This window comes from Trachypithecus francoisi, unplaced genomic scaffold (genome assembly GCF_009764315.1).
Source record: "Trachypithecus francoisi isolate TF-2019V2 unplaced genomic scaffold, Tfra_2.0 Contig01579, whole genome shotgun sequence".
NCBI lineage: Eukaryota > Metazoa > Chordata > Mammalia > Primates > Cercopithecidae > Trachypithecus > Trachypithecus francoisi.
In genome coordinates, this window is record NW_022681442.1 from 29,999,305 (window position 1) to 30,012,800 (window position 13,496).

The 13,496-nt window shown below is 39.2% G+C and overlaps 1 protein-coding gene across 7 annotated transcripts in view; it reads left to right on the forward strand.

Annotated features, from left to right (window-relative positions):
* The window catches only part of FBXW4 (F-box and WD repeat domain containing 4), an 86,942-nt gene that overhangs the window by 8,422 nt on the left and 65,024 nt on the right, over nt 1-13,496 (forward strand). For 6 of the 7 annotated variants that reach the window (XR_004430893.1, XM_033185058.1, XM_033185066.1 and 3 more), the window contains exons 2-4: nt 9,771-9,866; nt 12,530-12,715; nt 13,156-13,288. Coding sequence is in view for 6 of the 7 variants with exons in the window: in XM_033185058.1 (XP_033040949.1) it covers nt 9,771-9,866; nt 12,530-12,715; nt 13,156-13,288 (415 nt within the window). In the remaining variant the exon portion in view is untranslated. Of the gene's footprint in view, nt 1-1,135; nt 1,155-9,770; nt 9,867-12,529; nt 12,716-13,155; nt 13,289-13,496 lie in introns of those variants that run through there. The other variant, XM_033185090.1, reaches the window with a different exon arrangement.

Consider the following 13,496-nt stretch of genomic DNA (forward strand, 5'->3'; position numbering starts at 1 on the left):
ATGAGGATGGGGTGGCAGGTGATGGGACAGGGAAATTAAATTGTTTTATAGTAAATATGTTGAGATACTTTTCCTGGAAAGCTGTTTCCCTGAAAGGAATGATATTTCCCCTGCTCACTAACCCTGTAATGAGTTCATTCTCCTTAAAGAAAGGGAAATAGTCTTTGAGTACTTCTTTTTCTTTTGTCCCTGTAGTTCCAGCTTTGACCTCCCATGTTTCTTTGAGTTTTCCTTTAGAAAGTCTACGTCAAAAAGTTGAATCAAGGTTCAGATATGGGTGGTATGTGTTTTTGTCCCCTCCAGAAGTGAGTTGCTAAGGGAGAACTTCATCCCTTATCTTGCATGCAGTTTGACTTTATCGTAATGGCCTAGAAGCTGGAGATGTAAAAACTTTCTGGGTGACGTCTGGTTCATATTCTCCTCATCCCTTCATTCAGGCTGGAAGGGCACCAGGGATTTTGAAGTCTGGTCACTTGGGTTGAGAACCTCTTTTGATGATTAATATAGAACACAGTTTCATGATTAAAAACAATAAAAAACAACCCTGGGAAGCAAAGCAGTATAATTATTTCTCACATATCAGATGAGGAGTCTAGGGAAAAATCATTTTGAAGGTATGAGAACAAAGTTTACCTCTTAGTCTGCTAGTGCCTAATTCATGACTCACTCAGAGGAAGGCCTGTTCACCGCTCCCTGCCCCCCCAAAATTGGCATCTTTCTTGCCATTGTTCATTTTTAGAAAGTACCAGATCAGTCTTTCCAAAAGTTGTATTGTGGGATTCTTGAAAAACTAATTCTGTAATCAAATGAGTGGGGGAAAATGCTATGCGCCACATTCCCTTTCTTAGGGATCACAATGTCCATTGGGGATTAAAGGCACTGGCAAGTCCTGTGATAGAGGGACCTGTTTAATTTTGTTTCAGCCAGCATTGTGCAAAATGTTTTGACCATTACATTCTCTTTTTCACTGCTAGATATCTCTTTAACATCTTGCAGAACACACATACTGGTCAAGTGCCGTGCAAATACAGAGCCTAACCAAAGCCAGGAGGAAAAGGATGTGAACACAGCCAAGTTCTGAATCTTAAGCTCATGCACATAAAGGACCAGGGTTATGCTTAGTGCTTCTGAAACTGTTTAGACATCTTTGACATGTGGGTGCCATGTTAAGATACTTTATCTGCTCAGATTTCTTCCCTTGAGCTTCTCTAGAATAAGAATTTGGAGACTTTGGTTGAATTCTTGAAGATGTGGTATGTTATACATTTTAAGGAAGGGCCTTTGGAGCTACAGGTATTGTTCAAAGTGTGACTTGTCAAATGGAGAACGATGTTTTTGGAAACTCTTGCTTGAGCAGTTCCTAAGCAATGTCTATCAAAATACCTATTATGCTAGGACCATGGTTCTCCCTTTTTGTGTTAAAGACATAGTTTTGTATGATGTTAGAATTTTTGATAGTACATTAAAGGATTAAAGGTGAATGTCATTTTTTTTTAAAAGCAATTTTCAGAAAATTGAAAAACCTGTTCACGATTATTTATACTATTTACTTGTTCACCCCCTGGTGTGTTACTGTTTGAACAGTATTGTTTGCAGCCCTGACCTTGTTCTCTTATATCCTTTGAGGTAAAGTTCATATATGTTCCTCTGAACATGCAATCTTTATTTTATTTTCAGCAAATTGTATCATGGGCAATATTTCGGCTTAATGTCTGATAGAAATCCCTGTAAAAGTGTGGATTGTTAGTTGAACAAAAATAAATTCTATATATTGTTTAAAATTTGGTGGTGCACTTATTCAGGGTTCCTGCTATATCACTTGTCTGCCCAGTGATGGTTGAGAGCCACTTTTAGAAGCACAAAGTGGTTTAAGACTTGATCCTGTGGAATTTATGACTAAATTAGACAAAAAAGATGATGTATAGCTGTGAAAAGCTAGCAATGCCTAGGTGTATGGTAGGTTCCCTCTAACAGTTCAGATGTCATGTTTGGAAGAGTCACAGAAGTAGAGGCTTTATCTAGATTTTAAAGAATGGATGAATTTGACTAGTCCCCAGAAGTAGCAGTCAGGGGCAAAGGTAGGCTGGGGCTGGCAATATAGGTGAAAGTGTGGGTGTATGAATGAACGTGGAAGAGATTGGCTTGGTGGGAGTCCAGTTGCGTAGTGTGAAGCATGAAAAGTGAGTTGAATGGGTAAAGTGGGTTGACAGTTGGGGGTCTTTCAAGGGAGCTGTGGGTCAGTTCAGTCAGCTCCATGCCCTCTTTGTGCATGGTCTTGTCCTCATGCTGGCATGTTTCCTGCAGTCTGCCTTCACTCTGAATTTTGGGGCTATTCTCTGTTCCTTGGTCAAAAGGATAAGCAATTTAACATGATATAAAGATTTTTGATTAATTTTTTTGAACCTTAATTATAAACCTCTGCTACTGAAGCTATTGGAAGATTCAGGCTAATGCAAGTATAAATGAAAAGTCAGAAGGTTCTTATCTTTGACCTGCTTACTTTACACTAAAGCCAAGTTGTTAGCATTGATAGAACTGGTGAGAATAGGCAATCTGGGGAAAAATCTGGAGAGAAAGAAGATAAGAGAAATCAAGATATAGTGTTAATTTAAAATTCCAAGCCCCAAGGCCCGGCGCTGTAGCTCATGCCTGTAATCCCAACACTTTGGGAGGCCGAGGCAGGTGGATCATTTGAGGTCTGAAGTTTAAGACCAGCCTGACCAACATGGTGTAACCCCATCTCTATTAAACATACAAAAATTAGCTGGGTAGTAATGGCATGTGCCCGTAATCCCAACTACTTGGGAGGCTGAGGCAGGAGAATCACTTGAGTCTGGGAGGTAGAGGTTGCAGTGAGCCCAGATTGCACTACTGCACTACAGTCTGGGTGACACAGTGAGACCCTGTCTCAAAAAAATAAATTAATTAAAATAAAATAAAATTCCAAACCCCAAGCATTGTATGTAACCCTTGGCCCAGTGCCCCTTGATATGGCCTTGTTCTACACTTGGAGACACTTTCCTAAGTTTACGTCCAAATCAGCAGGATGTTATGCTTATGGAAATCATGCCATCCATGCAGTTGGTCAGCATTGGTAGCTTCCAGGGGAATCAAGCTGCGAGATGGGACAGAGAGGGAAATTGATCTGTGTTCCAGGAGTTTTCTGATCTCAGAGATATGTAGTTTGAGACCTCTTCGATATACCTACACTTCCCCTTCCTTCCCCCCAGCCATTTTTCTTCAGACTAGGTTTATTTATTTGCTTTTGGTTTTGGGTGTGAACAAGGAGAGGGGAAATGAAAGGTCATTCTAGATAACTGCCTAGATTAATTTCTGTCCCTCTGGACTCACTTGCCAAGATTTTAAGGGGCCAGATAGCTTACTGTGGGTGCATGTTGTATTGTTTTTGTTTAAAATAGGTCATATGCCCAGGAATGCAAACTCTAATGGTTACTAAGTGCCGGAAAGCTGAGAGGGAGGGGGCCTAGTGGAAAAATGAGCCTGAGGCAAGAGAAGGAGGGCTGGGAAAATGGCAGTTCAGCCAGGCCCACGGGGCCAGGTCCTCTGTGCGTTAACATCCACGGAGAGATTTATTTACAGGGCACTAATCATTTTTTTGAGAGGAGCACCCTCACTTTACATTAGTAACCATATGGAGAAATGGCTGGCCAGAGGCCGCTTCAAGGATGGGAGCAAGGGTCCCTGGTGAATTCCAAGGGTCACCTACTTCTGTCTTCTCAGGTACTTTTCTTCTGCTGCCTTGTTCTACTGACCCCCTTTGACTGGCAGTGACACATTCCCATAGGGATGGAGGGATACCTGTTTTCAGAGAAAGGAGATATTTTAAAAATTTCTTTGGATTTTTCAGGTCCTGAAACCAATGAAGATATAGATATGATTTGGCCAACAGTTAGGGAAACTGTAACCATTCAAGATGGTTAGACAAAAGATATGAAAAAGCTGAGTTGTTAAATTGTTTTTAACAAAGTAGAGCTTTTTCAAGTCAAAGCCAAATTGAATTTTTTTTTTTCAAAGTCTAAATTTGAAGGACTACAGCCAAGTATTTTGATTATGATATTCATCTTGGGAGAGGATGCCTGCACCTGCTGTTTGGTAGCAGCTTCTAAAGTTCAACTTTGAAAGTTTCTTGGTGCTATGATCAAACCCTCAGGAGAGTGTTTTGACCCCTAGTAAAGTGTCACATGGCAGTTAAGTGACCAGGGAGATGAGAGAAGTGCTGTCCTTATTCCAATTCAGGAAATATATTCATTCTTTTGCTTTTGTTTTCTTCCTGCTATGATCCAGAATATTCCCTTTTTAGTTTCATCACCACTCATTAATTTTAGACCTAATTCAAGAGAAGAGACATAACTGTAAACAGTTTCTTCCTTTATATCTGGGAGGGATTTGCAGATAAGAGTAGACAGGAAGTCTTTTTTTTTTTTTTTTTTGGTTAGATTTCAGTTCCTTTGGCCCATCCTGTTAAGTATCTTTTACTGTCCTCAGTAGTAGTCTGGTAGTGTAGGTGGCTCTATAGTGATTTAAAACCAGGGACTACATTCACCCAATAGAATAATTCAGTAAAAGATTTTAGCCTTAACATGTGTATAGCCAAGTCCTAATTGTTCAGCCTGAAAGATAAAAAAGTTTGATATTGGAGGAATAATTTCTAATAGTTATAACTAAACTAGTTAGAAGAAAAACGAATGATTATTAGAGTCACATTAGTGCCGACATCATTAATGGATATTATCTGCTACTTATACTTATGTAAAGATAATTAACTTTTTTTGTAGTGATTTATGACATATGCTGTATTTCGTTTTAGGTGTCATTTTTGAAAACAATTGTGTGAAATATTATCCTCATTTTATAGGTGAAGAAATGGATAATTAGAGAAGTTAGTTACCTGGGTTGTATAATTAGTAGGTGGTAGAATTGGGATATAGATCCCAGTTTCCTGAGCCTGCCTTCTGTGCTTTTTCAATTTTATTTAATCTGCTCTTTAGTTAAAGGTAAATAGGAAGACATAACCATCAACAATTATGTGACATATTTTCAACAATTGATCACTTAATAAAGCACCATCTATTAACATCTTTAGACCTGTTGTTATTATTATTATTATTATTATTTTTTTTTTTTTTGAGACAGAGTTTCGCTCCTGTCACCCAGGCTGGAGTGAAATGGTGTAATCTCGGCTCACTGCAACCTCTGCCTCCCAGGTTCAAGTGATTCTCCTGCCTCAGCCTCCCAAGTAGCTGGGATTACAGACGCCCACCACAACACCTGGCTAATTTTTGTATTTTTCGTAGAGACAGGGTTTTACCATGTTGGCCAGACTGATCTCGAACTCCTGATGTCAGGTGATCCACTCTCCTTGGCCTCCAAAAGTGCTGGGATTACAGTTGTGAGCCACGGCGCCTGGCCTCAACCTATTATTTATGGAGACATAATTTTATGTAGTCTCCCCACCTCTACCTTTGTAAATTTAACTTTGTTTTAAAAATACCATTACTTGCTATAGTTGTTGCCAAAATGTTTTGCAATCCTCACATTTGTCATTTCTAGTGGCAGTATATTCCATTGCATTAGTATACTATTCTCCCCCACAGACAGATCTTCGGGCTGTTTCCAGATTTTAGCTCTAATATATAGCTGCAGCTATAAATATCTTTGTAAAATTTTTTCTTTTGAATTATTTCTTCGTGATATAGTGCTCAAAGTAGAAATGCTAGATCATAAGCTGTCATTTAATGACTTTTGTCTTAACAGAATTCCTTTCTGAAAGACTGTACCAGCTGAATGTGCTGTAAGCAACATGTAACCAAATCCATACTCTTCTATCAAATTAAAGCTAGTGTTAGTTTTTTCTACTTAATAGATGTGGGGTGGTACTTTAAAAATTGTCTTAATGTACATACCTGTAAACTATTCTTGGGGGATGTTTCCTCCAGTGTTTTACCATGTGAACACTGTGACTGTCCTTTTCCTCTGTCAGACATGGATGATAGGGTATTGGAGGCAGGGTGTTATCTTGAGAGATTTTTATCAGCTCCCTAAAAGTTTTAGAGATAAAACTTATGTTTATAGTGTTAGTTAAAATTTTTCCCCTACTCTGTTGCTTTTAATCTTTTTTCCCTTTATGTAGCATTTCAAATTTAATAGCATTAAACTCAAATACTTTATAATTGATACATTTCTGTTGCTTCAATAGATTTATATGAAGATTTTCAATTTCTATTATCCCCATTTCAATTGGGAAATTATCTCTGCTCATCATTGAAATATGTATATATCTTGTTTTTTTCTAGTTAAACTTTTAAATTCACCCTCATATTTTTGGAATTTATTATATTGTGGTATGAGATGGCAATCTAAATCAGTTTTTTTCTCTATTGATATTCAACAAGTTTTGTCAACAGCATTTATTATTACTATTTTAATGAGTATTTGAATATTACTCAGCCATAAAAAGGAATGACATAACTTGGATGGAATTGGAGGCCATTATCCTAAATGAAGTAATGCAGGAGTGAAAACCAAATACTGCATGTTCTCACTTATAAGTGAGAGCTAAGGCATGGGTACACACAGGCATACAGAGTGGTGTAATGGACATTGCAGATTCAGAAGGGAGGAAGGTGGGAGGGGGGTGAGTGATAGAAAAATTACCTACTGGGTACAAAACATACGCTACTTAGGTAACTAGTATACTAAAAGTCCAGACTTCATCATTATACAATTCATCCATGTAACCAAAACCACTTGTACCCCTAAAGCTACTGAAATTAAAAATTTTTTTAAAAAGAAAAATTAGAAAATATGTAAAAACATAAAGGAGAAAATAAAAACACCCAAAGTTGACTACCCACAGTTAACTATGGGTATTTTATTTTATCCTTCCAGTGTTCTTTCTAGCCACTCATATTCTTATTCCCTCTCTCCTTTCTTTCTAATAAAGTCAACGTGCTATACAAACCTAATAGCACTAATTAAAGTGATTTATTTCCTTAGTTTACAATTTTCTGTTTATTATCTATTAAATTCATATCAGTTTGGGCCATTTCTTGCTTTCTTTTTTTAAAATCAAAGTCAGTTGCTTATTGCTTATTTCCAATTGAAAAGAATATACTTCCTAGGAATATACTTTCTAGAAATATAAGAAATATAATTGCTCTTTATCAGCACTTATTGATATGCATAAGGCATTGGGCAAATGAAAACAGTGCCTGGCATATTGTAAACACCACATTCAATGTTGGTTAAATAAATTGCAATTGGAATAATGACCCAGAGAGATTTATAACATTCTATATCATTTAAAAATAGTATTCAATTGGCCAGGTGTGGTGGCTCATGCCTGTAATCCCAGTACTTTGGGAGGCCAAGGCAAGAGGATTGCTTGAGGCCAGGTGTTGGAGACCAGCCTGGGCAACATGCATATATACTTATCTACAGTGAATACATAGTTGCCTCTAGAGAGGGAGAGTCTTGGCTAGGGGTTTCGAGAAAGACTCACTTTTGCATTGTTAACCTTTCATACTATCTGTGTTTTTTTAAATCCTGTGCATTTATTACTTTATTAACCAAAAATAATTATTCTATACAAATAAATAAATGAAATAACACCAGGAGGCAGAGTATTATTTAGCTAAAAATGAAGTAGGTATCTTCTCTCTGCCTGCCAAAACAATTCTTTCTAAGCTGTGTCCGTTAGAATCTTGAAAGCCGGACTTGTTTGCTGGCTTTTAGTAAAATATGGTAAATGTGAAGGTATAAGTAGAGGCTGGAAGAAATGAGTGTATCTCTCCTTGGCCAGCAAATTTCCAGGCAGACATGGCAGTTATCACTCTGTGTCCCAAGCAGTGTACCTTGTATGGGCAGTGAGGCAAGCTAAGGAGACACAGGAGATATATGGGAGCCTAAAATGGAATTTTCAAATTCTTGCTCATGATTTCAAAATTCTCTTCAAAGGTATACTCGCTAAGGGGCTTAGAGCTCTTCTCCCTATTGCCTATTAACCCATCCCCAAATGGTGCCATTCCTGTTGCTTGTGTGCTGTCTTATTGCTGTTAACTCAGCTCACCCAGAAAGTACTGTTGACACTCGCCCTCCAATGTTTTGAAGAATTTAAAACTCATAGAAAAGTTGAATGAATTGTACCATGAACATTCATATATGCACCACCTAGGTTCTACAATTAATATTTGGCTGTATTTGCTTTATCATGCATTTCAAAATAAGTTACAGATATCAGTACATTTATCCCTAAAGGCTTCCATGTGCATGCATATCATTGATTAGATTATATTAGTTTATGGGTTTTTTTTAAAGAAAAATATATATACAGTGAATTTATATTTGAGTGAACTGCACAAATCTTGTGTATCATTTGATGTATTTCTTTTCTCTTTTATTTTTTTAGAGAGGGAATCTTATTCTGTTGCCTAGGCTGGAGTGCAGTGGTGGAACTACTGCTCACTGTAACCTCAATTTCCTGGGCTCAAGTGATCCTCCCATCTTGGCCTCCCAAAGTGTTGCGATTACAGTTGTGAGCCACCACATCCTGCACATTTGGTCCATTTCTCACAAATGCATATACACTTGTATAACCCAAACCCCCTCAAGACTTAAATATAGAATATTACCTCAGAAAGTTTCCAAATGTTCTTTGCTAGTCAGTCTCCATCCCTACCCTGGTGGTAATAATTGTTCTGATTTTTTTCACCATAGGTTAGTTGTCTCTCTTCTCAAGCTTTATGTAAATGAAATCATACACTATGATCTCTTTTGTGTAAAATTTATTTCATTCAACATAATGTTTCTGTGATTCATCCACATTACGATGTGTATCAGTACTTCTTTCCTTTTTTTGCTAAGTAGTATTCCATTATATGAACCTACCCTAGTGTGTTTATCCACTTTCCTGTTGATGGATGCCTGGGCTGTTTACCACTTTTGGCTATTACTAAAACTCCTATGAACATTCTTGTGTAAGTGTTTTTGTTTCTCTAAAGTTATTGCTAGTTCATAGAGTACATAATATGTTTAGATTTATAATAAACTGCCAGACCTTTTCCCAAAATGGCTGTACCATTTTGCTTTCCCACCAACAATGTAGGAGAGTTTCTTATTGGTCTTCCAAAAATATATGAACAAATACAGAGAGGACTTCCTCATCAGGGTACAAACTCCTATCAGATATACATTCTGTGAATCTTTTCTCCCAGATGACGGCTTGTGTATTAATTTTGGTGAACAGAGGTTTTGGATTTGATGAAGTCTGATTTATTGGATTTTTTTGTCTGTTATTGCTTTCTGTATCCTAAGAAATCTATGTCTACCGTCGTAGTCAAAGAGATGTTTTCATGTGTTTTCTTCTGACAGCTTTATAGTTTTAGATTTTAAGTTTATGACCTGTTTTGAATTACTTTTCCTGTATGGTGTGAGGTAGGGGTCAGGGTTCATTTCATTTTTTTTTTTTACTCCCAATCTGGACCATCCAGGGGTTCCAGGATTGTCATCCATTCTCCATTAGATTGCTTTGGCATCACTGTGGACATTTTTAATAGTTTAAAGGACAGGCTTTTCTCCTTGGCTTTTTTAGTTAGTCAAGTATGGAAAGAGAACAGTTACTCCTTCCCGGTCTCCTAATCTCTTTACTTGTATTCTGGATGCTCCTGAATCCTGACTCAGTAAGCCCATGGAGTTTTCTGTGGTTGGCAATAAGTTGTAGTGATTGGATTATTTGTTCTGTCTGAACATAGGATGACCAGTGTCCCAGTGAAGGAACGGGTGAAGGTGTCTCAGAACTGGAGACTGGGGCGCTGCCGAGAGGCGATTCTGCTGAAGTGGAGATGCAGGCAAGTAGCCTCTTGACTTTTTTAAAGCTACTTGGGACATAAAAGCATAATGGAAAGTAAAAAATCTGGTCCTACATAGAGACTAATGGGGCTATCTTGGGTGGGGTGGCACTGGTGAGCCTTTGAATACCACAAAGAGGGCATCAGAAGGACAACTTTTTTCACATTTAAAGAAGGGAATACAAGAAATGTACATTAACAAATGACTTTTTTTATGATTATAAAGAAATCAATGCTTATTTTAGAAATTTGAAGAAAAAGAAAGTTCTAAAGAAGAAAATAAAACTAACCTGTAACTCCACCACTCAAAGGTAACCTCTGTTAACTTATGCCATCAAAGGAAATAAATGAAATCAAGGTTTCAGTTAATCTTATTTTACAAATGTTTTTCTTTAAATCTTCTACTCTATGGAGTTACTTCTTCATTCTTGGCTTCCATGAGTCCTCTCCCATACTTTATTAAAAGGCAGGGTAGGATCTAAAGGTTTGGATACATATGTACATATGTTACAGGAGTTAGAGCTTAGAACAAGTATAAGGAAATTTAGAAAATGACTGTGGCACTGCTAATGCCACCGATTTTTGGGCTTCATTGATGCTAAATGATTTCATAGTTATTATTTGACTCTCTACCAAAAAATTGCTCCTTGTTGATTGGTTGCAATGGATAAGGAACATCATGATTCCACATTCTGGAGTGACCTATACCTGTGCTGAAGACACAGGCAGGCCTCTTCATCTGATGAACTTTTCTTGCTTGCTTGTGTCCAGTTTCCACTGGTTTCACTGGCATCAGATGCTGTGAATAATGTGGTATTGGGTAGTGGTTGTGGTGATGGTAAAGAAACTACAGGAGAGAAAGACAGATTTTTATGATGAAGGACTTTACCCTCTGCTTCCCACATTGCCTTTTGGGGCTAGTTTCAAGCAGTTTGGCAAATAAACACACAGAACGGTTACCAGGCTGCCCTGGGATTCTCCACTGTTCACCTGGCATGAACCTGGTTTCTTGTCCTAGGCAAATGGCTGTTTACCAGATGGCTCTAAACACAAAAATTCCCACCCTCTCTGTTTGCTGCCTACTTGAGTGTGCCACACACTCACGTAAGGGGATATTCAAGAGGAATGTGCATAATGAGTGAGAAAGCAGGCATCTGTACACACTCTACACATGTTCCATGTAATATATGCACACACTTGTAAAAACCTCATGAGCAGAAACTCAGTTACTACAAAGTCTAAGCTGCATTTAATGGCCCGTCAAGTCAATTTGCAGAACTTTTCCACATTCCCATGACGCTTGTATTGAGTCTGGGGAAGAAACACAGCCTAGTTTGCTCAGACAGGCTTGGCAATAGGAGATGGTGGCTGTTCTTGGGGATGAATCAGCTGTCCCTGTGCTTTTCTTGGGACCTGGTAACTCTAGGACCCCTATGTAGAATAGGACAGGTGGGATGTGCACCTTGGGAAAGGGACTTAGTTTCCACCAGAGAGCCTAGTCTTTTTTCTTCTTAAGGCTCATTCCCTGCCGCAGGACTTGTCTGTGCCTTCTAGCCTTTCTTCCTCCTGTAAGATTGCAGAGGGAATCTTTAACTATTTGTGGATTTCTCTTATCAGTTGCCTGTGAGAGCTGACTTTCTCTGTAGCCCCTGAACTGTAGCAGAATGCTCTGGGGCTGTGTTTTTCCATTGCCACACTTACCCTCTAATACAGAAATGTAGATATCCTTGTGAGGATCTAGATATCTAATCAGTACATTAGCATCCTTTCCTAAATGGCTTCATTCCTTTCACTTAAAAATGGCCCCTTAGCTCTAAAAGAATAAGGGAATGGGGCTTCCCAGGTTTATTCTTCTCTTTTCTCCATCATACCTTAACTGATACATTGCGGAAGAGGTATGTATGGGAATCCTAGAACCTTGAAACTTCCCACTTATACTTCAAATCGATGAGGATGCCGAATGAAAGAAAGTTATTTCACCTGGCTAGAAGATTTCTTTTCTTTTTTCTTTTTGAGACAGAGTCTCCCTCTGTCACCCAGGCTGGAGTATAGTGGCACAATCTCGGCTCACTGCAACCTCTGCCTCCCGGGTTCAAGCGATTCTTCTGCCTCAGCCTCCGGAGTAGCTGGGATTACAGGCATGCACCACCATGCCCGGCTAATTTTGTATTTTTAGTAGAGATCGGGTTTCACCATGTTGGTCAGGCTGGTCTCGAACTCCTGACCTCAGGTGATCCACCTGCCTTGGCCTCCCAAAGTGCTAGGATTACAGGTGTGAGCCACTGTGCCCGGCCGAAGATTTCTTTTTTACCCTTCTCACCCCTTGACCATTGAATTTTGTAAGCTCTGCCTACCCATGAGAAGTCCAGGTAGCCAGTAATTGAAATATTAAATATTCTCCAATTAAAAGTGGTATTTAGTTGGTCTTTTAATTTTGAGTCTCTTTTAGAAAGTCCAAGGAAGATTAGATCACCACAAAGTTCAGTTACTCTAGTTTTCTGAGGATAGCTGAGGGGTAGGTAATTTTGAAGGAGCGTATCAAGTATAGATAATAAGCCTTGTTATCCTTGCTAAGTTAGGGATTGGTCAGCCTCTTCAAAGATTGGAATTGAGTTTTCATACTGTTATCTTGATGACTTAAATTTTATTTTCCATCGTTTCAGTCAGATGCCCTGGATGCAGCTAGAGGATGATTCTCTGTACATATCCCAGGCTAATTTCGTCCTGGCCTACCAGTTCCGTCCAGATGGTGCCAGCTTGAACCGTCGGCCTCTGGGAGTCTTTGCTGGGCATGATGAGGACGTTTGCCACTTTGTTCTGGCCAACTCGCATATTATCAGTGCAGGAGGGTAAGTGCTGCAGGTTTCTCTTTCCACCCTTTTCCATCTTATTTTTCGGGGACATTCTGCCTGTCTCTGACTTTTCTGTCTTAACTCCAAAGGGATGAGGAGGGAGACAAAGAGGGTTTTCCATTTAAAGCAGAGAGATTTTACTAAAAGGAGTTAATAGGGTTAGCTGGAGAAGGAAAACAGGAAGAGCTTCTAATGAAAAGTGAGGCTGGTTTTGATATTCTCCAGGGGAAAACATATTTTGTCTCTCAGCTCTGTTCAGCCCCCGGTGTGCTGAAGAAGTAAATGTATCTAGAAAGTCAGCACCTTACTGGGCTGAATTGCCTAATGCTTAGCAAATTTGGATGTCACTGGAGACTTAGGCTGTTTCTGGAGAGTTGTTCTCTTCCTACAGAAAGAATAATTGGTTCTTGGGGATCGGCTCCTTATTTTTCTCCTAGAGATGGGAAGATTGGCGTTCATAAGATTCACAGCACCTTCGCTGTCAAGTACTCGGCTCATGAACAGGAGGTGAACTGTGTGGACTGCAAAGGAGGCATCATTGTGAGTGGCTCCAGGGACAGGACGGCCAAGGTGAGGTGGTCTCCCCGTTACATACTATTACTCCCTCCTGTCTATAGGGAGTGGGGTGGATAGAGCCCCGAGTCCCAGGATTGGCTGAGAGTATCGGCTGGGGGCAGGGGAGAAAAACGACACAATAAAGGACTCACTTATGTGCCTCTGGCATGCAGCTTGCCATGCCAGGCGTTGTCCCTGCCAACTGGACTGGGAAAGGAGTGGA